Consider the following 26,090-nt stretch of genomic DNA (forward strand, 5'->3'; position numbering starts at 1 on the left):
AATGAGTTTAAAGCTTTAATTTTGGCTGTGAAAATAGTTGAGAGCCAACTTCAAGCACAGTACTTTCAATAAGTGGATGTCCCACAGAGATGAAAAAGGGATGCATAAAATTTGAACATTTCATGTACACATAAACAAGACTATAGGAAAGAAGTGAAGAAAAATAGGCTGCTGGAAAACATCTTTTTCCCTGAAAATTGTCATACAGATGGATAACATCATCCTACTGTGACTGTGGCTACTTAGGCTGAAATGGATCACTGGAGAATTTTTTTAAAGTATTAATATAAAAGATCTCCTAATTAACCTCTTAATTAAAATAAATATCTCCTTATTTACCCCAACATCTTTGATTTTTATTTAAGGTTTATTTGGCTTGCTTTTTTTCACCAGGAATCCAATGTTAAATAAAATAGTCTTACCTATGTTAATCAGTGCTAGAAATCACTAAAGCTCACAAAAAAATTGCAAAGCAAATGTGAATGGTGTTTTGGCTGAAAAGCCAAAAAAACCCAAATGTACCACAGCATAGCCTAGTCATTAAAAATAATTATATAATTTTACTATGGAAAACGACTACATGCACTTAAAATGGAATGAAGACCATCCTAAATGGCTGATCACTGTCCTCTAATAAGGTGGAAACTATCAAAAAGGATGTTGGCTTTCAAATAATATAAATCAGGAAGATTTAAGGCTTCCAAAGGAAAATTTTAGGATTTGCTGTGCATTTTTAAGCAATTCTAGGCGTGTGTGGAGATTGTTTCACTTAAGTGGCAAGCATTCAAGGCTACAGGCAACACAAACATAAGCAACATTAGGAGATCTTCCTAAATTAGGATTCAGTCTAAATTTAATGAAATCTTTCCCCTATTGCTTTCAATGAACTTTGGACCATGTCCTTGGAACGTATGAAGCACAGCAGACTGTCCCACAAATAAAATCATAATTATGCCTGATCAGTAGATTAATTTCCAGTCAACTGACTTCTAAAAAAGTTCTGTGGGTTTTTAAAAAGCTTGTAATTATGGGATTTTTTTTTTAAGGCTTCTGAAAGAAGGGTGCAAATTGGCATTAAAATGCATTTTAGTAGCTTTTGGATTAAAAAAAAAGGTTAAAAACAACCAAATAAATTTAATAAATCCTATGACACTTTTTGAAAATCAAATTACTTTAGCTGAAGCATGCTCTTGACTTTGTCTTTTTTCCTATGTGTATGTTAGAAGTCTAAATTAATTACTGCTTTGTTTGTACTTACAAGTAAATGCTGGACTCGTTGCCCCCAATATCAGGTGACTGGAGTTTCTGCACGAGTATCACAATTATGCCAATAAAAAGCACAAAGTTTATCTAGGGGAGAAAGAAAGGGAAAAATTATGAAAATAAGATATTTTTTGAAGTATGAGAATGAGACATTCCCAGTGACCTGTTGGCTCTGTTGCCTCATTCTTCTCCAATTGCAGCCTAGAAGTTTCACAGAGTCAGGAGTAATGGAATAAGTTCACAAGTGCCTTATCTCTCCTTTTCCAGGTAAAAATATTACTTTTACAGCATCTAAAGTGAGCAGAATTTCTTCAGTCCTGAGCCCCAGATCAGACAAAAATAAGTGAAAAGTTTTCAACTTTTTAGTTACTGATCAGTGAAAAGAATAAAAAGAAAGATCCTTGCACATCAAAACTATGTAGCAAAGATCTCAACAGTAAAAACATCTTTATCCCCATTCTCTGAACTAAGGAATTTCTCAGTTTAGCTTCATCTATAAGTCACAATTTAGTGTCTCCCCTTTCCTGGATATCCCAAGTTGTGTCACTTTTCTTCTGCTTGGCTGAATCTGTCCTGAGATGAGAAGATTTCTAATGTTTTTGGGAGGAACAAGGGGGTGTGTGTAGAGGGGTGTTTAATGTTCTTCATGTCTTTTAGTTTTAGGTCATGCTGGACATCATCTCTTTTATAGAATTATGTAATTACAGATGCAGTTTTAAAAATTTGGAGGCTAATAAACCCATTTTAATTCAACGCTTTGGCTGCCATCAACTCCATAGCTTCTTAATGTCAGAAGAAAACAGTGAGGAATTTAAGTTGGTCCTTTCTGCAAGCTTTTGTTCCTGTAGTGAGACCAAGAACTTAAACTGGATGTGAGCTTCTCTTTCAGAAGAATTTTCTATCTGATCTGAGGACTACAAACGAATGGAGAAGACAAGTCATCCTTTGCTAGCTGCTTGAATCTTTAATGCCTTCAGAAGCAGTCAGATACAACTGGTTCTTCAAAGCTAGAATATGATCCTTCAAAAAATTTGTCTGTAAAACATGGAAATTCATATACATTGATATCACAAAAAAAAAAAAAAAAGATAAATTCTGTGATTCTCTCTGAATCACAGAATCAAAGAAGCAGGTTGGAAGGTACATCAAGGATAATCTGATCCAACCTTTTTTTTTGGAAAAGCACAGTCCAAATAAGATGCTACTGGACCTTCTCCATCTTGATGCACTTCAGTGCTATTAGCTGAGTTACCTTTAATGTGTCTAATGGTTACTGGACTTTAGAGATCTGTCCAAATATTTAAATGGAGAAGCACCAAACCTGATGAAAACACCTACATGTAGATAGCTAGCTGTGAGCTGAATGTCTGAATTCCCACAGCAGTCCATGTAGATCCAGCCAAAACTGTCACTGCAGTATGGAGAGCAGCTGAGCATCCCCAGAATCAGACACCTAAATGTGGTAAGCCAAACAGCTTCTCAGGTGCCACTAACCATATTGTCAAGTGCATCAATTTTCCTCACTGGAGGAGCCCAACAGTCTTAAAATTTCCATTTTCTTTTGGGGCAGCAGCTGAAGCCCAAATATGGTACTTTAGAATCTCTCAGTCATCCATACACAGGTATCTAGCATCATTTCAGTCAAAACCAAGACCTCTATCAACTCAAGACAGCTTAGATACTTTGCTGACAAATTAGTATCTTGCATTATGCCCACAACAGTGTTTAAAGCTAATGTTAGATACATAAATGTAGCTGTGAAATTAATTCCACTCCACAAACACTGTCCAGTTCCTCAGTCACTGGCATCTTGTTTTGTTTTTGATGCCCTGCGTTGTCCCACTTGGCCTTCAGCTGCCACCCCAAATGGCAAGGGGTTCCCACACCCCCTAGGTCATATCTGCCAGCCCCAGGCAAATGCTCTATATGCTTTAAGGTCTTAATTATGGCTTTTGGTGTCTTTGCTTAAGCAACTGAGTAACTGCTTGTCTACACAGTCTTTGGTTGTAGGCAGTGCACCATCATTTAACTTCTACTAAACCTTCTCTACACAGAATTACTGCACGTTGTGGATGGCAAGTGGTGGACCTTCAGACAAGCTGTCCAGTGGTCCCACACAGCTGATGCAACACTTTGGAAAGCCATTTGAAGCTCTTTGCATCCCTTTTTTGCCCTCAGAAGTGTTGAAGAGTTGTTCCAAGTGCTACTTACCATGATGGATCCAACCACAGGACCCTTGATCACCCACCACAAGGCAGTGTTGTCATTCATGTCCCAGCAGCTGCAGCCATTAATGAAAGAATGGGGTTGGAAAAGAGAAGAAAAGAGGAAGATGTAACAATGAAATTGATAAAACAATTTTTAAGGAGCAGAGAGTGAGAGAGAGTTCTTGTAGCTCAATTATTTTGGGGTGGGAGGTTCAAAGGTGCCAATTCTTTAGTTTGTCCATGTTGTAGCTTTATTTTACAGCCTTTACTCAACTTGTGTGATAGTAAATATCTTTTTGTGGCAATTTCAATGGTACCTATATCTAAACAGTTTAACCATTTTGGAAAATGTGTGTTTCTGAGTTTACAGACAGGACAACTGTAAAATTGTCCCTTCAAGCAAAAGGGGAAAAAAAGGCAGAGTTATCTTGAAGGGTAAGAGATGATTATTCCAAAGTTTGATGCCTCAGTTATTTTTCCAGGGTAGAGAGATATGAATATTGGTTCCTGACACTGACATGAGGATTCTTAGACATATCTAGTACACAAGGATGTACTGGAAACTGGTTGTGTTTACACAGTGGAATGATTTTCCACTCATTGCCTTGCAAGTCCTACCAAGAAGCAAGGATCCACCTAAGAATGTTCAAGTAATGGACAATGATTAGGGTCAGCTCCTTTATTAAGCTGTTGGGAGTGAGTGATCACAAATAAAATGGCATTTCTATCTCAGCACTTAAAATCTTCCTCCAGATTCACCAAATAATTCTGCTGATTATTCCCTATGGATGCATTTGGACGTTCATTTGTAAATAAACTGATTACAGGACTAATATCTCTATGGGATTTTAACATATATTTTTAAAGCTAGAGAAAACAATAATAATGGAAAAAAAAAAATTATTTCCCCTGCCACACCACCCCCACTACACTATTTTAAGTCATTAACAAATTGATTTTCAGTTAAAAAATGTCTCTTATTTGTCTCCACTTTCTTCCCTTCATGCTTCCCTCTGGAAAACATAAAATTACAGAAAAGATGCCTACTTTGAACCTGCAGTTCTGAGGAGGAGGGTTTCCCTCCCACTGGGACAACAGCCAAAAGTCCCAGCAGTGGTTGTCATGGTGCATTCGTCAGATGCCAAGAAACTTTTGGAAGAGTGTGCAGGAATAAACCACTGCTGATCTTACAAGAGCTTAATGCTTCTTCTGTGTCATTTAAATGGCAGTCTGGTAGCTTCTGGGGGAAAAGTTAAAAACTCTGCTTTAAATAAAACTAGATACATGTGTAAGTGTGAGGAAACAGAGCTAAAAATCCATCAAAGCCTGTGTAAGAGAAATCCAAGCAGCTGATATCTGGTTTAGAAATTTGGGTTGAAGTTACCTATGCAATATTTTACTGACTTCCCATAAAACCAACAACAAGTATGCATGTGGCAGAGATGGTGAGAAGAGAGAAAACTTAGAGTTGAGATGTCAAGCTTGCAAAAAATCTACATATTTTTGTGTCTATCTACAAAGCTCAGAAACTTAAAATCCCCCCAAATTGATGGGACTGGTAGCTGAGATTTTCAAAAGTATTTTTTTTGAGTCACCTCACTTTGGATGCCCAAAAATATTTAAAAGGGGACAAATGTTCAGAGCAAACTCCTCCTCATGCAGTTTGGAAATCAGCCTGTCCTCAGTTATCAACAATTGTATGCCACAAAGCAAAATTACCTAAAATCACCAATAAACTTTTTAATCCTTTGTATGTATTTATAGATCAGGTGCCTTCTTCTGAACTTTACTCACTCTTTGCAGAGCTCGACCCCTTTAAAAGGTACATGAGATCTACCCTGGAAGTCTTTACTGAGTTGATCTGTGCTGGAAGAACCTAGGTTAATTCAAATATTAATCTGGCTGTACAAACAAGCATTGATATGGCAATTTGTCTCTGCAGAAATGAGAAATTATGGAATCTATCTCCTGTTCCAGTCATCTATATTGAAGATATCTACAACCCAGCTAATTATCCAGAGTCTGGCTGGGACAAATAGACACTTGGAGGTTGGTAGGGTCTTTATTTTCTTCACTGATGTATTGAAAATAGGTACACTGGGGTGATACATCATCTCTTTCAAATGCTTTTTCTTCATACACCTATTCCCATCCAGCACATGTCCCCAACAAGCTCTGTTGTCAGTGTCTATTTTGTAGATGTCAACAATGAATCAGATCAAGCTCATACAATTTTTTTTCAAGGACTTTTTTTGTTCTAGTCCCTGTGACATCTAAAGGGTGGATGTTGTGGAAAAAAAATTATCTTCTCTTCAGATAAACATGACCAGAAGGAAAAAGAAAAGCAAAGCACAACAGGATGGTCTGTAATATCAACCAAGGAGAGACTCCCTAATTTCTTCCAAATGCAATGCTATAGTGGAGGTTAGACACACAGGACTTTTTCAGGATAGATGAAGGGAAGGGAGGAAGTGGGCTGCAGCATGGATGTGATTTCCATTTGAAAAGGTAACTCTGATCTCTGTTATATCTCTGGTGTGCATCTGGAAGGACCCCAATGGATCCAGTCCAACAGCTCTGCACAGACAGTTGGACTTATCTCCACAAAACCTGTCACTTAGAGGGATGTGAATCAGGGGTTGAAGTCAGGGCAGCTCTGCCAGCTTTATAAGGAGCAAGCAGGAGGAGACTGGGACTCAGAGTCAGGATTTTAGTCCATGGCTTTGCAACTGTGGTTTCCCAGTTCAGTAATTTCTGCAATGTTTTCAGGCTCATGCTGGCTTCTCCCCACCCCCAGAACAATGCTTGCTGATTTTTAAAAAGTAACCAAGAGACACTCAGCTAGAGTCTGTCTAAATGTCTTGCATGCTAAACAGCTTCTCTAACTCAAAGAAAGGGTTTTTTTTGTTGTTTTTTTCTTCTTTTTCCTTCTATGAGACATTTCCCCCTACCTACAAGACACAAGGACTGTTTGGAGTCTGTCTATATGTCTTGCATGCTAAACAGCTTCTCTTAACTCAAAGAAAGGGTTTTTTTGTTGTTGTTTTTTTTCTTCTTTTTCCTTCTATGAGACATTTCCCCCTACCTACAAGACACAAGGACTGTTTGGACTCCTAAGAGAAATTAATACATTTAGGACCAGTGTCGTAATCATAATTATAACACAACAGGGGGTTCTGGCTTGTTTTTCATGGAAACAAATGATTTAATTTGTCTTAATGTCAAAATAGAACATTGGGTCAAAGCACTAGCAACCCCAGTGGAGAAAAGGCTTTATGTGCTTTCCAACTAGAGCACGAAAGAACAAGGATGAAGAAAATCTGATAAAGCAGTGAGTCTTGTGCAAACTTTGGATCCAGGTCAGTCTAGTATAAGATGAAATTAAAATCTAAGCCTAAAACTTGGAAATGAGACTTAATGGGACATAACCTCTTTCACACGGATCAAGGTTTTCAAGGAATCACTGCTGGATTTTCCAAATTTTGTTGTCTCCCTCATTTCCAGCAGCTTTCCAAACATTTCACCACTTTCAAACACAGCTGTCATGAAAAACGTTGCTGTTTGTGTCTTCAAGGTGTGCACACATGTCCACTGCTACGAGCTCTGTCTGTGCAGACCAGCCAATCTACTGAGGAGCGAGATGTTCAGGACCATCTTTGACAGCAGCCTTTCCTCTAGCTCTTTAGCAAAGGATATAGGATAGCTGCAGGATTTTTCTCTACTGAATGACACCATTTGGGTGGAATCTACTCAGTGGAGTTCTAAAATTATTCCATTCCCTCGTTTTTTTTCATAGAGAAGATAGGATGTGGACTTCTGCCTCACCTCTACTCATCTCTCCTACTAGATTTGTAGAAAAAACACTCCAAGTAAATCAAAGCTCAGCAACATCTTGTGCATATTTCACTCATAACATCAGAGGTGTCTGTAATAATTTCTAAAACTGAGTTCATCACCTTCATCTTCTATGGAGAGAAGACAACCAGAGGTGGGATTCACTTGACAGCTCTTTTAAGATGAGATAAATTATATCCTGAACTCCACTAATTTAACTGAACAGGGTGAGAGGGCCACTGGGTCATCTGCATGTTTAACATCATCTTTACATGCCCACATCTTCTTTTATGAACTTACCAGTGCAATCAGGACATAAACATTGAACTATGGGTACTTATGCAGGAAAGTACTCTAGGCTGAACACTCAACTTCAAATGCTTTCACACACAAATCAGTGTCAGAAATGGAAGAAGTTAGCCACGTCCTCTGATCACTGTATTTCTGTTTCATCCTGGCCACCATGCTGAACACACCTCAAATAATTTCCCATGCCATGGTACCTACCCAGTATCATCAAAGTGAAGTCTCAGCACTGCCCAGACAGTGACACAAATTGTGGGGGTACCTGCAGAAGATCAGATGGTGATATCATTAGCAGTCTAGACACATTTAATACTCAACAACGAGCACTTTTTCCAACCTCTCCACTGAGGTTTTATTTCCTAATAGCACTCGTGCACGAAACAATGCAATTCAGTACATTAAGAGCTCTAGAAACATCTATCAAGGGATGGGTTCATCTTGGAGCAAAACTGATCACAGGAAAAAATGATGTTTCAGGTCTTGCTTGCCCAAAGTCGTTGTACTGCATCTCTTGCACGAGCAGCAGAATATAGTCTGTACAAAACAAAAGCAGTGACATCAGCTTCCGTGCCTAGTGCTCCTGTAATTAGGCAATTATTGCAGACTGGCAGATGTTGAGCTGTAATGACATTATTGTATCCTTATGTGGTTTGTTGTGAATTATTAGTATATATTGTATTTTCTCTGTTAGAGTGTAAATAACTGATTTTGCTTTACATATTCAACCAAAGCAAATCAGTAGAGGTTAGTTTTCCTTTACTCCCATGAATATTTTATTTATTTTTCATTAAAAAATGCAACCCAAAGCCCCAAAGCCAAATATTGAATTTCATTTCTGTTTCAGACCTCTCTTCACTCTTTAAAAAAATGCATATAAAATACAAATTAAATTAAAACAGTAAGAACCCACTGAGAAATCTAGATTTCTGTTCCTTTCTGAAACCAGTAAAAGTGCAGCTTTTCAGTGGAAATGGTGTTATAAAATAATTCAGTCCTGCAAGGCAACTCTGGGTAAGTTGGAGATACATTTTATAGCATATAAAATCTTTGACTAGGAAACTGCCTATGTCTATTTAGGCATCATTGGAAAGATAAAGTGCCAACGAGCAAACAAAACAAGGGCTTTGGTAACCCCAGCTCATGGTGGTGAGCAAGACTGTTGTAAGCTGACAGGAATAATTATGTTTCATATATTTTGCAAAGCTGTGTTGGTGTCATATTAATTAGTCATTCGACTGAATCCACTTAAGTGAGTCTCTGTCAAATTTTGTGTTCCCACTATCAGGAGTAAAAATATCCCTGTTAGACCTAGTTGACTGATGGAGCCTTCCTCCTTTAAAAAAGCACAGAGAGAAATATTTGAAAGGAAAATTATAATAAGAAATAAAATGACAGGCTTTGGGGAGAAGAAATCATGCATATTTAATTTAACTTGAAGTCTGCTTTTCTCACATGAGAATATCTAGAAAACTTTGAGATCTTGATGCACTTAGGACGCACAATAATAAAAATAATCTTTAAATATTCAACATCACGTGCTGTCTAGTTTGTCCTGATTTGCACTATATACATTTTCATGGTATGAATAGTGTTCCAAGCCTGAAACTTTGGCAGGAAGGTAGAATTAACCTAAATGTGTCATAAAAATAGAGTTTAAAAAGCACATTTCAGATCAGCTTACAGTTTCAAACCATCTGCTATATGATTGTACATAGACTCACACTACCTTTCTTTACATAAAAATATATATATATCCTCATCATCTTCTTTGCAGCTTCTGAGTAATGTTAGAAAACAGACAAGCCCCAAAGGCTGAGAAGAGAGCTACTCCTGCTGACCATGTCTCTGCCCTGAGTAAGGACAGGCATTGAGAGGTCTCAGGAAGACAGCAGTCTATCCAGAGAACCTACCAGCACACTGCATATTTAAGAAGGGAAGAAAAAAAATGCCAGTATCAACACAACCATATGGTGTTCTCATTAATCAAGTGAGGATGCTGATGTGCTCAGCACATTTTAAGAAACAGATAAACATCCAGATGCTGCAAAAAGGCTGAGCTCTTGCTTATCGCTGCTTCAGAACAGTTCCCTCCTCATCAGCTCAGAGCTGAGGGGCTGATTTTGGGCCATTCAACTCACACCAAGAGTTTGGAAGCATTTCTATTTTTTGCAAAGTGCTAATTGTTCTTACCAGGTATGGGGAACTGCTTTCAAGTTGAAATATGTAGGAGCTGAGAGAATATTGTGTTTAAAAAAGGCAAAACCAAACCATCCTCAATTGGAGATTCTTTTGTTAATGGATATTATTGATACTGAACTGCTAGATTTTCTTGATGATATTTATCTGAAAACCAAATATTCTGAAGCTGCAATAAAGAATCAATCCTTCTGGGTAGTTCTTTCATTATAAAGACTGATTTATAAAAAAAAAAAAAAATTAGTTAATTCACTATGTTGCATTATTCTCACATTCAGACAAAACTACAGATATGAAATCTGTGCAAACATAAAGGAAATGGACTTCTGATTTATGTTTAGATTGCAAAGATTGAAATAAGCAATACACCTTGTTTTCTTTTATAATTGTCACGTTTTCATGTACATAACCCTCAAGATTTCTTTTAAAACCATCTTATATCTAAGCTATAACTTATATCTCAGGTATAACACCTCTGTGGGTAGTACAAGGGACATTTTGAACATAGCTCATTTCCAGTCTCTTGTTCTTTTCTTTCTTCTCTATACCTTTGCTCCTATTGTAGGGAGACTCTTCCAGGAGAGAAGAATTTTTGTGTGCATACAGCTGTCTCAGGAGGGAAAAAATAAACCAACTGATTTGGAATAGTTGGAAGTTCAGATTACACAAGGATTATTTTTCAGAGGAGAACAGTTAAAGGCATATGGTTTGTATGTAGAATTTATACATAGATATATAGGATTTTTTTTTTTTGAGATTATTTCAGAAGATCGTTTGTTTAAGCAGAAAAATTGAGCTTAATTTTCTTTGTATCTAAAATTAATGTATTATTTTGCATTCGCCATCTAAATACTGTGCAAAAATGTTCTGCAAAGAACTGTTTGAATTATCATGTTGCAGGAACCAATTTATCTTCAAGAGGTCAGCATGAAAAATAATTACACTGGTTATTATCATACAGGTGGCCTTCCTGAAACAAATCTGGTTCCTTCCCATTGCAAGTTTCCATTTCCCACTCAGGTATGATGAGCATATGTGGATAACCTTTGGATGCACTTTCAATCTAGCTATTATCTGGAAGGAAAACAGAAATTAAGTCTTAGAAAATGCACTAGACTTAGCATTGTAGGTTTGATTAAGGTGAAAGACTTGGCATTAAGATCATAGAATGTAGAAGGCAATTCTCAGTTGTAGATTACATCTCTGCAAGAGACGTGGTGTCCTCCAGATTTCAGATCAGCACTATTCAGACAACAAAGCCCTCCATGGTATGGTCTGCAATGGCACTTCTATACAAAGACTAGCACTTTGAAACCACATATGGAAATATTAGATGAGTTTTGGGATCATCTTGCACACCAAGATATATTTTAGATAAGAAATGTCACATACCCCAGCCAATAATAGTGTACCAGTAGAAATATCTCCTCTCTGGGAAAAAGGTTTCTACTAATAGAGTGAAAAGGTACAATCCTTCAATGAAAAGCCAGAAGTAGTTGGACATGACACAGTAGTGAAAAAACACCATCACTGCTTTGCATTCCACCTGCAGAGAATCAAGAGAAACAAAGTTATTTCCACGTTGTTCCAGCCTAACAGACAGAGAAAATGCTTTCAACCTATCCAAATCTCTTAGTGGAAAAGAACACAGCTGGGACTAACACTCTACACCTATAAAAGGAAAGTTTTAAAAGCATGAGGTGAATGTGAAGTGTCACTTAGAGAAGTTTGAAAGGGCAGGTAGACAATATTACCAGTGGGAGATGGGCAATGAAAATCTGTAGACAGCTTGAGAACATCTTGTGATAGTGGGACATTCATCATCAATGAATTTTTTGTTAGGTTTAAACCCCCTTCCAAGGATTAAGTGGAAAAAAAAAAAATCTAGTTGTGTATTGAGAAACCTAAAGAAGGACATGAAATGGCAAGATGATTGTAGAAAGCCCTGAGAGTGGGATCAGAAAGGGTGCACCCTCCTGCGTGCAGCTGAGAGTTGCACTTCCCTGCCTTTTGCTGATGTTGTCACTCAGGGACAGAAAATGGAAATAAGCATAAGTGTAAAGAAAGCAGAGTGATTTACTGAGAAAAAAATGATAGAAGCTTTCATTCATTTATTGGGGGAAAAAGCAGTGGATAGAAGGGAAAAAAAACTCCAAAAGCTTTCAGTGGAAAACAGCCTCTACATGACACCATCGACAGCAGGTACACACTTGTCTTCCCAGTGCTGTATCCCAGTGAGAAATCATTAGTCCTACAAAAGTAGGACTTCAACACATCAGAAGAGAATTGGTGTATAAACTGGAACCTCCTGCCTGGGACAGCAGGAGGCTGACAATTTAGACTGGTTCCAAATGGTACTCCATCCTCTGGGACAACTCTACAATCAATATGTTTCAACCATCAGAACATTAGTTTCTCCACGGAAGCTCTACCAGTTTATGTTGGCTGAAGATCTGGTCATTAGATGGGTGATTTTTATGGGTTTTATGCTTCACGTGTTTCCAAATGAAGAGGCAGATGCCACCATTAGAAGAGTGATATAACCAAACTACAGATCAAACATGGCTTCAGCTTTATCACGGAGAAGAATTAAAAGCAAAAATTACTTTCAATGACAAAGAAAAGGCTGACTAAAAAATTATACAGCTGCACTTCCCTTGTGGAAGTGACTCATAAGGAATTTAGCTCTTAACTGGATGGATAAAGGAGATCTCAGTTTGGGAACTCACTATAATTCCATCATAACTGTGACCAATGAGCTGATTTATCACATTAAATTCTAGCTTTAAATGTGAAAGGAATTGGGATTTACATGTAATTTGTAGCTAAGTGAGTCTGTGAAAGAGGCTGCTTTCCATGGAACCACACACCTCAGTGACAGACACCTGGCTAATACTGATGGGCTTTTGAGTGTGGCCATGGAGGTATTTTCTATGTCTGAATGGTCACCCTGTTTACACATGTCTCTGCCTGACTACCAGAATAATTGAGGCTCTAGAGGGAAAAAAAAAAGCTTTCAGATAAAGGAAATTGCTTGTGCCTACTCTTGTCTCACATATCACCGTGCAGATCTGTGAAAGGGAGGAACAATTTGAGTATCTGAAACCAAAATCTGTAGAGTTGTCCTGAAGGACAGACTGCTGGACATAGATGACATCATGAGATGATAGCATCCACAGTTTTGCTGTGAATTGGGGTGGAAGTTTACCATGACTTGCCTTCTCTTGCAATAGCTTACCCAACAGACTGCTGCCTGCCTCACTATCTTTTAGGAAAAGGTTTTGGCTTTGCTTTTACTTACTGTTGAGATAAAACAGTGGTTGCCATCCTGCTCAGCATAAAGAACCCCATCTTTAATGAACACAGATATTGCACGGAGGATGAATGAAACAAAGAGGTTCATGTGGATAAAATTCCGAGTGCAGTGCAGCTTCCTAGAGAGGAAAGAGCAAAGGAGAGTAAAAGAAAAAAGCAAAAAAACAGAAAGCACTTTTCTTTCATATGAAAATACTTTTCTTTCTCATGTGAGCGTGGATAGTACTGACCCTAAACCTGACCAAGAGAAGGATTTGGAGATTTTCCTGTCAAAGCATGCAGGGTAGGTAAAGTAACTCCCATCTAATAGAGCTTCTGCAGTTGCATAAAACAGACCCACATCTTCTGTAGCTGGGTTTAGAGTCTGCTGAAACGTGACTACAGGATTGTGGTCAAGCTGGAGGAACAACTCCATTAAAGGAGTGTCTCCTTTTGATTCTATATCTGGTGAGATAAAAGCTTAAACATTGTTTTAGGCAGATGAGCTCCAGGTTCTCTCCTCCAGTGACTGAGCAGCTCACTGCTTATGCCCTGACTCACCTGAACCGACAGAGGATAACCATGGCAGTGGTGAGGGAAACCAGAGAGGTGCTGTATCCCACCGTGTACAGAGCCTTCACAGACAGGTAGTAGTAATCCTTGGGAGGCAAATATTCCACGATTAAACAGCTCATCAACGCTCAGGTCTTTACCCTGTCCACATGCAAGGGGAGCCACAGGCTGACCCATGCTTCTAGAAGTTAAAAGCTGTATCAACAGTAAACACTCCTATTCTGGAAATGTTCAGTGCAGGGCTAGGAAGGATTTCAATCTCCCTCGTCACATTTATATGCCCATAAATTACCTGTTTCATCCTAATCAATGACAAATCAGGACATGACCAGAGGCTGGACAAAACGCAGCCTGCTGCTCCCCCCTCCCCTTCATTTGTTTTCAATTATAAGATTAATTCCCACCTGGTTTTCAGACTCTGTTTCATTCTCATCAAAGCCACAGGCATCATAATAATGTGGAAAAGGTTCAGACCAGCCATCTTCAGTGCAATTTCTGCTGATGTCCCCTGTGCCAAACACAGTTGGAAATGTGACACTGTTGAAGCAAACCCCAGGACATGCCCACCCTCCCCTTGGTACATGGCCAAAGAAAACCCCATCCTACTACTTGGGTTACAGTTTATCTGGCTCTCCACAGAAGACTTTGATGGCATCTTGAAAGTTTAATGACATCTTTAATGACCAGGTCCTACAATAAGCACCTACAGTTGTCTATTCCTACTCACCAGAGAGCAATAAAGATTTAATCAGTATACTCAGTGCTTCCTGGCCACCAAAGTTCTTCATTCTCAAGTGCGTGCCTAAACCAGGGGTCAGCTAAATTTCCATTTCTCTCCATTGACTCCAACAGACATCTAGGGAATAGTGCTTTGATGTCAATATCTACAGTTCAGATGGCTAAAGAGTAAGTCCAGTGCTTAAATATTAACACTTTGTGCTCTTTAATATGATCTACATCTGCAACACATGCATGGGACTGCCAAGACAACACAAGACAAACAAGATTTTTTTTGAGTGGCTGCTGGAAACCAAGCAGGATACTATGGGATAACTAAAATAATTGTTATATGTCCATGGTGAGGAATCTGGATTGCTCTCCTACAGTCAGAGAATTCATTTATCTTAAAGCCTAGGCTCTGATCTGAGACTGACTTCATGAGAAAGCTCTGTGGGAAAACAAAGGAAAGGTGGAGTGGGAATCTCTCCCCTGTCTCTGTCTTCAGAGCACTGTTAATCTGCATCTCCACACGCCCAGTGTGGCTTCAGCTGACAATTTCAAACCTGTTTCAGAACATCTCACATTCCTCTGCCTATCATTTGTTCCAACCCCAGTTTATAACCTTCCTCTAAAACAAGTGTTTGCAAGGAGGCTCAGAACTGGCTCAGAGAAAATCTCATTCTCCTCTCTTTTTATTCTAATGGTTTGGGCGACCTCATAAGGACTAGCTCCTAAGTGGCTTTCACTGACACAGTCAAAAGGTTTAAAGCTGTACTGGGAACCAAGAAATGGGTGTGGAAGAGGAAAGAGAAGAGGAAAATGTCTCTTATCACTCATTTTGCCACTGAGGCTGCCTAAGGCGAGATGCCCCCCGTGATGTTCTCTTTAAGCACCTTTATTCTTGCCAGAGCTCAGTGACCTCCTTGAAAAATTAGAACTGAGCTGCTGGCTGTACTTACTCCTCTCCAGCACAACAGAACAACTTCCATTTACCTAACTGTTACAGTTTTTGGAGTTTGAGCTATGCCTTGACCAAAATCAATGGAAATTTCCAAGGGTTTTAATTATTTTTTTTTATTAGAGTTCTGCTGCTTTGCATTCTTAGAGCAGTTTAGTCAAGTAGCTCACAGCACTAGCAGTGACCTTATTTTTAGAGGATCTGTTTGCCATCCATGCAGCAGAATAAGACTGTTTAATCACAACACTCATTTAAGAACATTGCATTACTTGGCAAATTTTGGTAAATTACTCTTGTGCATTCATCCTTAGTTTTGTATGGAAAAGAACCACTGAATCATGGCATTGACTTTCCTTAACACCATTTACTAATTACTGTTAGGCAGGTAGATGTAATTTGTAACAACATACTCGTTATTGCAAGGTTTAACAGTGGAGGAATAAATTTTCATAATAATGCTAAAAGAAACGCTCCAGAAAATGTGTCACCATAATTAAAACTGATTAGAAATAAGACCTAAAATGAAGGAGAAAAACCTTGGAGCTTCTTTTTTAACAGTTCCAAAAAAAAAGAGAGAAACATTCCATGGTTCCATTTCTTACCTAGAGGAGACTGGGCTGTGCTTTCCAGTAGGTCATAATCACCTATAAAAGCAGAAATTTGGCATGAAACTATTTTGATTGTGTTTTCTACTAGGACCTGACTTGGTCTCTGTGGAAATTAGTGAATAAAAGCCAATTGATTGTTATTTGTTTGGATCAGGCCCAAAGGCAATAAAAACTGGATTTTGCTTTTTCAGGAGGTAATCACAATTTTACTTGTGAGTTTAAATCAAAGCTGAACTTAAAAATTAAACAATTGTTAGGGCAAGCAGCCAACATGTCACTAAAGACACGTGGAATCAAGCTGGGATCAATTTTATTATGAAAATATAAAAGGAAATTCACATTTGTAATCCACAGAGAATCAACTATGGTCAGTTCTCACAGAATTCTTGAAAATAATACCCATCCATCAATGACAATAAGCAATAGTTAATTGGTTTTAAGTAAGACAGTTTTATTTCATGGTTTTAGGTTAGATCACGCTGATTTCTAGAACCTCATCAGATTTTTACTTTCACTTTTTATCAGTGTTAAAGCAGCCAGCATGTCACTGAAGACACGTGGAATCAAGCTGGGATCAGTTTTATTATGAAAATATAAAAGGCAGATATTATTTCTTTAGAAATTCACATTTGTAATCCACAGAGAATCAACTATGGTCAGTTCTCACAGAATTCTTGAAAATAATACCCATCCATCAATGACAATAAGCAATAGTTAATTGGTTTTAAGTAAGACAGTTTTATTTCATGGTTTTAGGTTAGATCACGCTGATTTCTAGAAACTCATCAGATTTTTACTTTCACTTTTTATCAGTGTTACAACAAACCACAAACATTCATTCCCATCATGGTTGATAGACAAACAACTTTACAATAATCTGAGAGTATCATGTGCTCTATGTAAAATTTTTGAAAGGCAGAGGTAGTCAGCACAATTGTTTCTTACCTGCATGGGTTTGCCCCAAATTATCTACTTCCCAACCTGAAATTAGAAGAATAAAAAGAATTAATTTGACCTTGAGAATAATTTGAAATTTGATTTTGAAAATAGATTGCTTCTTGTAAGAGGAGTGTATAGAGCAGTGCCCAGATAAGAACTGTAAGAAAATTTTGTTTAAATCCTTTATTCCAAATCAGTACTGTTCATTTCTGGCCAGAAAGTGGTTTTCAGAAGATTGATGATTGCATTTTATTGTTAAATCTCTGTTTATCATGGAGTTTCATCACAGTTGAGGAAGGATATGAGACGGAGATGGAGGAGAGTTTGTTGTGAGTTTTTCTTTTTGTTTTTCTTTTTAGAGGGAGGAAGGGTTGTGAAATAAGAAAGACTCACACATTTCCAAAATATGCCAATATCCACTTTCATTTCTATATTAAAAATACAGACTGTTACCATAGAAAATCATAAAAGTTTGACTTTATGTTAAAAAAAATTTTCCTTCTGCTTTCTTTCACCCTTCCAAAAGAAAATATTGTGATTCTGTCAAACCCATCTCCCACCTGTCGTACTGAGAACTCAACCCAAATTGCAGTGGAATCAAGACTTTCCTGAATCCTCTGTGGATTTCTGGCTCGAGCTCAGTGTTGAAGGATGCACAAAAAGGAGCTGCCTTAAGCCACGGAGTGGTGCTGCTGCATCGTGCACAGAGAGATACTGAGGAGTTGGACAAAGCTGTCTGCAAATAGCTCTGCCAGTAGCCCACTGACCAGCAAAATAATGTTTCCAACATTCCATAGATGCCTACAGCAGGTTAAATGTTTAGATTAGCTTAGTTCTGTATCCCTTGGATTAACTACAGACTTTCAGGTTATTTTTTTTTTAACCCTGAGCATGTGGTCAAGTCTTAAGAAAGGATTGGAAAAGCCTATTTATGTGAGAGGGTTTTTATTAAAGGAAACAAAATCATAAAGGGAATCATTTCAGCAAAGAATAAAATGCATTTTATAGTTTATGCTTTTTCAAATTCCTTATCGTGTAATAATTTTATAATCATGGATTTCTCTCCTTCATCACATGAGCTATTTGATATTCTAAGACAAGGCAAGTGGAACCAACCTCAGTTTGTGCTGGTGGAGGTTTCAGTTGGATATTAAGACAAATTTATTCACCAAAAGTGTTGTTAAGCCCTGGAACAAGCTGCCCAGGGCAGTGGTGGAGTCCCCATCCCTGGAGAGATTTAAAAGCCATGGAGATGTGGTGCTGAGGGACATGGGTTAGTGGTCACCTGGCAGTGCCCGGGTTAATGGTTGGATTTGATGACCTTGATCTTTTCCAACCTAAACAATTCTATGATTCTAAGGTAGAAAACAGAGGATTTAATGTGGAGATGATAGTGGGACTCTAGAAAATGAAGCTGAAGCATCAGACAGTCTGAATTGTGCCTTTGAATGGAAGTTTTCTAAATCAAACCTATACCTTCAACCCAGCAGTTACTTTGGAGGGTTAATACTGGAAGCTGTGACAAGACCACCCTGGCTCTCTTGATTTCTCTGCCCAATTCCAGCTGCTTTGAAGATTTCATGTATGAGAATCCTTGGATGTCTGCAAATACAAGTCTACCAATTCTAAAGAGAACTCACCAGTGCTCTGAGAAAACGTTTTCCAGCAAAGATCATTCAACCTGCTGCATCAGACCAATTTACCAGATGCTGCAGAAGCACTAGGGCTGTGCTCCAGAGGCTTGGCAGAATAACAGGGGTAACTCTGCAGAATATTTTGGACAGACATGGTTCCCTCTGAAGTCTACCAAACCCCACGTTTATTAACAGTGGTATATCTCAGATATAGATACCTGTGTTGCTAAAATCTGAATTCAGAATATCAACTTTAGGATATCCCCTGGGAATTTTTGTCTGTGGTTTTATTGGGCAATTAGAGGAACAAAGAGCAAGCCACTGTTCTTTTATCACTGTCTTTTCCAGTGTCTTTCATAGCCTGCTGCCACTCAAATCAGTAGCCCATAATGGAAATGATTTCTTACACGAGCTCACCTCACTCAGTAGCTTGTATATTACAACGACCCACAGAGGAAGGGTAAGAAGAAGCTGCTAAAAAACATCAAAAAACCCTCTTTGATCTACAAAAACCCAGTGTCAGTTATGAGTTGTGATATTACAACCTGCCCAGAATTGTTGTTGGAGAAAGACCAGAGCAATATTAAGTAGATGAAGCCTGATGTTCCTGGCATGTTACACTGATAGATCAGAAAAATACCTTTTCTGAATTATAAATGGTTTATATTTAGATATTTTATTCCTATAATCTAAAAAGGAATAAAAATTACCATTATTTCACTCTAAATATGGGTGGTAGGTGGCCACACTCATGTTAAAATATTACATTTTAGTTCATTTTAAATGTCATGACATCAGTAACAACAGTTAAAAGATTGTACTAATGTAGGTTTGTAAAATTAAGAGGCTTTTTATATTAATATTTTTTAATATATAAAAATTATTATAGTGTACTAACTGTGTTTGGACGTTACGACAGGATTTACATTTTTTACAATATTAATTTTCTGATTGCTGTAGGAGAAAACTTGCTTTTAATTAACGTGTTTTTCTACATCTGAGTCCTTACTAATGTACACAAGAAAGTTCCAACGCAATCTTTTACCATCCAGGCTTTTAGGCTGGACCCATCAACCTAATTTTCACTAATAAGCTAAGCTACTGGGAAGTCAATTAGATTTATACTGAACATGCTGTCCTGAATTACAGATAAAAGTCAGAGTGCATCTAATGAGTGTTGGGATAATATACACACATATACAATTATATTTGCATATGTATGCATATATATATATGTTTAAGCACACAAGGAGGGAACATACAGCCACCATCTGGCTTTAAATTCCTTCATGCTGCTGCCCTTCTGAAACCATATGTTTATGTAGCCTGCACCAGAATATGGATGTTTATAGGATACATCAAAGTGGCACTGGCTCTGTTTACTCACGTGTAAGAGAGTGTGATGGAATTCATTTAGATTATATCTCTGCTCAACATTTAATGTCTCCATATATAGTGAAAGTCCTGAGCTTGCATTTGAGCTGGGCTTGTAGGAAGACCAAATGTAGAGCAGACCCTCTCAAACTATTCCCCTGGAACTGTGTTTCTGTGGGGCTTTTTTTTTTTACCTGAAGGTTTTTCTGACTCTAAAGAGACCTCAGCAAGTTTCCTCTGGTGTCAGGGATATAATGGGCACTCCACTGCATGGACTTCCACACAAACCCTCTCATTGCCTTACTCTTAGGACATAAACAATGAGAATCTGGAGCATTAGACTTCAGTGCAGAAGCAGAGAAAGCCCATCAAGATATTGCAAGAGGCTAGAGGAAAGAAATTACTCTCCCAGAAATAAAGAGTAAATAAAATAAGCTTTTCTTCTGCATTTTGACTGCAAATACATTTTTTTTCAGGGGGTTAATTTGAGGATTACACTCATGAGTTACATGAATGACAGTTGTGTTCCTTACATGTAGTTATACAACAGCACAGCCCAAACTATGGAAAGGTGGAGCAAAGAGCAGCTATTAATGTCTTAGAACACCACTTATTAAATCAATAATTGCTCACCTTAGTCAATAAACTCTTAAAGAAGCTAATGTTGTCTTTGAAGGATGGATTACCCAGTATAGTGAATAGTGAGAACACAGTTCTCTGTCAATATTTCATCAGACTGAACAGGTAGGTGTCACTTTTTGGGAAGTAAAGCAAATCTTCCATTAGTGCTTTAATTGGCATTATTAATTAGATGTTATTTGCAGTACTACTAAACACCCTAGAGAAGATCCATCAGAACGCTAGATTGTCAGTTCCAAAGATCAAAAAGATAAATCAAACACAGAAATTATTGCTTATTTCCTCTTTTCTATGTGAAGAGGTGAAAGAGGAAAAAGAAAACCAAACCAAACCAAAGCCCAGCAGTCAAAGGACCTGCCAAGAGCTTCTCGTGCAGTTAGTGGCAGAGACCCAGATCTTCCATGACCTCTTCTTCCACATTTATCAGTATTTCTTCCTCTATTTTCATTTGCTGACTCCCCAAACCCATAACTACCTCCTTCCTCACTATCCTCCAACAGCTCAGAATTTTGACGCAAGCAATTGTTGCTTTGATTTAAAGTGAGCAGGACTGGCAAAGCTGAAGCCAAGAAACAGTCTGTGTACGATGAGTCTCCGAGCTCAGCTCAGCCTTTTAGATCTTCCCCTCCGTGCCAAATTTGCGCTGGCTGCTTTTGGTGTCAGCTGGCATGGCAACTGCTTTATCTCCCATAGATTTGTTTATCTGAGCACAACTTGCATTTAACCCTTTTATTCCAGCGTTTATCCCTTATTAGTGGCAAGGGAGGCAGGGAAGGAATGAAAGGCTTCCAAAAGTATTCCATCCTGAAATAGCTTTGCCCACACTTTTCCCTCATTCCTGTTGTTCCTGTCTTTGTATCATGGGTTGGAGGAGTGGTCCATAGAAGTAATCATCCAAAAGGTTGATTTTCAACAGCATTGAGATTAACGTGCACATCTCACACTGTTTTTACAGCCTGTTATTTCTGTCCCTTTGGAAAGCGCAGAGACTGGGGCAGAGAGAGGTTATGGAAAAGATTTCCTACAATCACTTGTGATCGTGTTGTCCATCTCTGTGGATAATAAACTGTTCAGGCAGGAATTGAATTTTTTTTTTCTGTTTTTATATAGCCCTGATCAGAAGCTTAAGATTGAATTTCTCTATACAAAATAAATCAAGGAGCTCTCACGCCCGGCTCCACAGCATCCACCACGCTGTGCCTGTGCTCTCCCTTGCCTACTGCTGCATGCTGCTCTGAGGGACCAGCAATCTGTTCAGCCGGCTGGCAAAGCCACAGTCAGGAACAGCAGTCTACTTAGCAGCTTTTCTGGGGCTTTCTGAGCTCCCCACGCAGATATCTCTTGCACCCTCTGTCCAGTCCTGGCCCTGGGCACAGCCGATCCCACAGGCACACTTCAACCACCCCAGATCTTTCATTATGGCTTTGTTTTCTTTGTGTGTATATGTGTGGAAAGGATTCAGAATCAGCTTCTAGATCTTTACAATCTCATCAACAGGATCTGCAGAAGGTGTCAGCCAGCTACATGGCCTTACAGATGCCCACACCTTTTGCCATACTAAGTGTTTCCCTCTATTTCCAGGGGGTTTGCCTCAAGCCCCATAGACAATTCTTTAAACTACAAATTGAAAGTCATTATTCCTTTGGTATTTACTATATATTGCCATTTGCTTCCCAAAGGATTTGAGAATATAGTGCACACACATACACCAATTTATACATACACCATATACACAATACCAAATAAAGTGGTATTGTCCATTGTATTTAGAAAACAAGGAAGCTGAGACAGAGGAAAATTAAGGGTAAGATTAGGAAGCCTGTTTCATTTTTTCATATTTGAAGAAGAACTGATGCCTAAGAACATCTGAGGAATTGATCCTGTGGGGCAAACTCATCCCATCCTATTTACCTACCCAACCATAAATTGATTTGGATTTTAAGTCTCCCATACAGGGCTAAGAGACTGGCACTTCCAGAAGATCTGTTTTAGACATCTACCCTAGGATGGGATGAACTAGATGCTGCAGTTTCTTTATTACCCAGTGGGTTGTGCAAAACATTGCAGTAAAGATGGTGGTGGAACTGATACAAGTCAGCCCTTCCTATCTCCCATACTAATTTCAGGGCACATGGGTTTATCACATAGAGACAAGAAGACCCAAAGCATCATGCCTGGAGATCACAGAAATACACCTGCAAGGTCCCAGAGGCTGGTTGAGGCAGGACTGATGAACAGATGTGATCACTAACATGTAAGGGAAATTATCACTTTCTTCTTTTCTTCCTCTTTCCCATCAAAGGCTATGAAACCAGTGCTGGACTGAGGTCACCATAGCAACTACTAAGCATCATCTAAATATTATCTGTATCCTTTCTACAAGGCTGAGCTTTCACAGTAGCATCCATCAGAGTGGAAGATCAATGCAAATACTATTGAAGGGTCTCAGAGATCCAAAGAAGACAGGGATCATATTTCTGAGAAAAGCAAATGTTTTTCAAACAAGAAACACAGAAAATAAGAAGCTCTGTCCAATGTTGCTTTATGAAATAAGCCCGGGAGAAGAAACCATATTAAATCACTCTCTTAAAGGCAAGAATGAATGTGTGTCCACCACAGCTAACATCTTGCAGTGAACAGGAACTCCTTTGAGTTGAGTCAAGAGGAGAAACAAGATTAGAGCAAGGACTATAGCAGCAAGGACTGCTAGTAAAGGTTGAAGCATCTGCTTGTGTTGCACCTACAGGGATATTTAAATGTGTTACCTTTTGCTCTCCATACGTTCTCCAAACTACTCAGTGGTCCCACTATGTTCTACCCTTGCATGCTTCCCAGAGGAGCATGTGTTGGGGTTTTTTTTGTGTGTGTGTCTTTTTTTTCCCCCTCCATTTTCCAAGGCCAAATTAGTTTTCAGATTATATTGACAAAGGTTTTGAGCTATCTTACAGCTTTCCCTTGGCTACTGCAAGATGTCACCTTGCAAAGGACCAAGGACTTTATCTTTCACTGAAATGCTTTTAGTCATGTTATATGCTTCAGTATCAGAAGCATAGAGTCCTACATCCCTGTAATTTGGTGGGAAAGGCTGCAAAATGTCCTTTCCCTGTGAAAAAGCACCTATGGGACCTTAACTACTTGATTGGAAATGTAGATACAGTTACTATTGTTTGATGTCAATATTTTCCTCCCATTTCCCTCTGCATTGCAGATAAACTTTGTGGTGCTGTGACCTAGGAGGCATGTTTAATTACAGTTTGTCCTCTTCACTTTGAAAAAGCTGAAGTAATCCCATGGCTTTACTGCCTGTGGAAAGCCTAGGGATGAAAACCAGCAGGAAAAGACCTGTTATCCAGTAAGCACTATTATCTTGGTTATTATTTTTAACATCAACACTTGGTAGTTTACTCGTGCTCTTTGCTCTTTATGTCATAATTCTTTCTAGGACTTGCTGAACACTAAGCAACAATAACACACACAATTTGCAGGCAGCTTTGAAAGCTGTCCAAAACCTTTAGCTGGCATATATATGTATAAAAAAAAAGGAAAAATAAAACCAGATAACCTTGCATTGAACTTGCTTCTGAATGCTACACAGGCTCTTTATATAAAGTGAAGAATGAAAATAAGGTATGCAGAGTCCTGGTTGCTTCAAAGACTAATTAAGCTCTCATGGCTCATTATTATTCCCATGATGAATATGCTATGGGATGGGTCAAGTCTGTTTTTCACAGACTGCTCCTTGGTTCTGATGTTTTTCTTCCTCTGGCTGTCGATGCTGAAATACCCATCAGGGGTGAGATATACTCGAAGAGAAATCTGGACCTTTGCACTGATCTTTTGCCTTGACTATTTGACAGGCAAATGCAATTTCCAATTTCAGTCTGCTACAATGCTGACCTTAATTTCAGCTAGTGGCAAAGAAATCCTGCATCTTCTGCTTCGCTAGGAAATAAGTGCACAATCTTCCAGACACAAATTGTTGCTGAGAAAGCCCTTGATCTTTAACAATCACCTTTTCTGTCTGTCTATATCAAAAAATACCAACACATAATCCACACTAATAGAAACTGTAACTTGCAAATATTTTCAACAGCTGTCACCTTGGGAAGACAACATGTTTTGTAGTCTTTTCACAGAGTTTGGGGGGTTACATACCATTTTCACAGTGGTACATAGCCAGCATTTAAAGACTTTACCAGAACTATTTCCCCAGAAATGACAAAGGGTTTTCAACATATGAACACGTAGTGTTGCTTCTCCTCTCATTAACTCTTCTCTTGTCCTCTTATTTGGTTTGATTAGGGACAACATCTGAACTGAGACAGGAGAAAAAAAGCCACAGATGACTTCTCAAACCCAATTAACCCTGAAGTCATAAATCTCATTGTCCATCCATGATATTTCTAGTGCAGAATATGCCAGGCTTGGTGTTTTTATGACAAAGTACTTGAGTGTCTCCTGGTGTTTTTAATGGGATCAATAATAGACTATTTTCAATTTCTTCTTCTCAGGGACAATAAAGCTTGTTGTTGAGCACTGAAGTCATGTAACTTAGCAGCAAGCTCAAAAATGTGAGCATAGGATGTAATTTCTTCTTAAACTCTATAATACCTGAATACATCCTTTATTCTACTGGATTTTAATTTGGATCCCTGATTCCTGATATCAACACAGGATGCATTTTATGTCTTTGGTAAAGATTATTTACATATTTTCTGTTTTACATAGTAAACCATGCTTTGTAGTAATGCTCATTTGGGTGTGGCAGGTGGTGACCTGGACTGAACAGTAGTTAAACATCTTGAATTGCTGGAAGATTCAGTAAAATCTGATGATATTTATTATTTGGATTTGTCAATGAAAGCATTTTATTGATGTGGAGCATATGGCAATGCCCAAACTTCTTGTTATCATCCAAGTTATTTGTTACTGCAAAGAAAAGTGTTAGTTTCAATGCAAATATGTTAATTTCTGATCTAGATATTTGGTTTCTTTCAAAGATCCAATTGGGTAACGTGGCTTTATAGGTTCCAGAATGTCTGAGCTGTGCATGGCAATGAAAGACAAGCCCAGACTTGGCTTCTTTAGATTTCTGCAGGCAGTATCACCTCTGGCTGGGGAAAAAAAAATATATTAAAAATGGCAAAACAAAGAAAATTTTCCATCTGGGAGTGCAATCACTATGTTGAGGCCAGCTCTAGGTCCTGCTATGTCATACTGAAAGGCAACATCACAGCTTGACACAATTTTCTTTTTTACTTCCTTTGCAGAGATATTTTAGAATGCCTTAAAATATATCCTGTTCTAGTGTGGATGTCTCTGGAGTTGGTACTGGGAAGGCACTGGAAAAAGCATGATATACAACAGTGTCATCATGGAAGTTATAACTCCCAGTAAGAATAAAATTGAGAATTAATGGATATCAATCAAAGAAATTAATGTTGAAAAGGAAAGTAATACTTAGGACCCCTCTAGAGTGAATGTTGCTGTAAATCCTTAAGCTACTGGATCAGAAAAGATTCAGGAGCTCATATGTTTTTTTTAT

At 38.4% G+C, this 26,090-nt stretch overlaps 1 protein-coding gene across 1 annotated transcript in view; it reads right to left on the reverse strand.

Annotated features, from left to right (window-relative positions):
* Positions 1–18,686, reverse strand: part of LOC103768548 (pituitary adenylate cyclase-activating polypeptide type I receptor-like) — a 39,039-nt gene extending 20,353 nt beyond the window's left edge. The window contains exons 1-10 of the mRNA XM_008935694.1: positions 18,602–18,686; positions 16,905–16,940; positions 15,954–15,995; positions 14,078–14,181; positions 13,662–13,759; positions 13,108–13,240; positions 11,199–11,352; positions 7,812–7,872; positions 3,475–3,544; positions 1,259–1,350 (exon numbers count right to left, since the gene is read on the reverse strand). Of these exons, the coding sequence (XP_008933942.1) occupies positions 1,259–1,350; positions 3,475–3,544; positions 7,812–7,872; positions 11,199–11,352; positions 13,108–13,240; positions 13,662–13,759; positions 14,078–14,181; positions 15,954–15,995; positions 16,905–16,940; positions 18,602–18,686 (875 nt within the window). The remainder of the gene's footprint in view (positions 1–1,258; positions 1,351–3,474; positions 3,545–7,811; positions 7,873–11,198; positions 11,353–13,107; positions 13,241–13,661; positions 13,760–14,077; positions 14,182–15,953; positions 15,996–16,904; positions 16,941–18,601) is intronic.
* Positions 18,687–26,090: the final 7,404 nt, after the last annotated feature.

The sequence above is a fragment of the Merops nubicus genome, unplaced genomic scaffold (assembly GCF_000691845.1).
Source record: "Merops nubicus isolate BGI_N331 unplaced genomic scaffold, ASM69184v1 scaffold9242, whole genome shotgun sequence".
Classification (NCBI taxonomy): domain Eukaryota; kingdom Metazoa; phylum Chordata; class Aves; order Coraciiformes; family Meropidae; genus Merops; species Merops nubicus.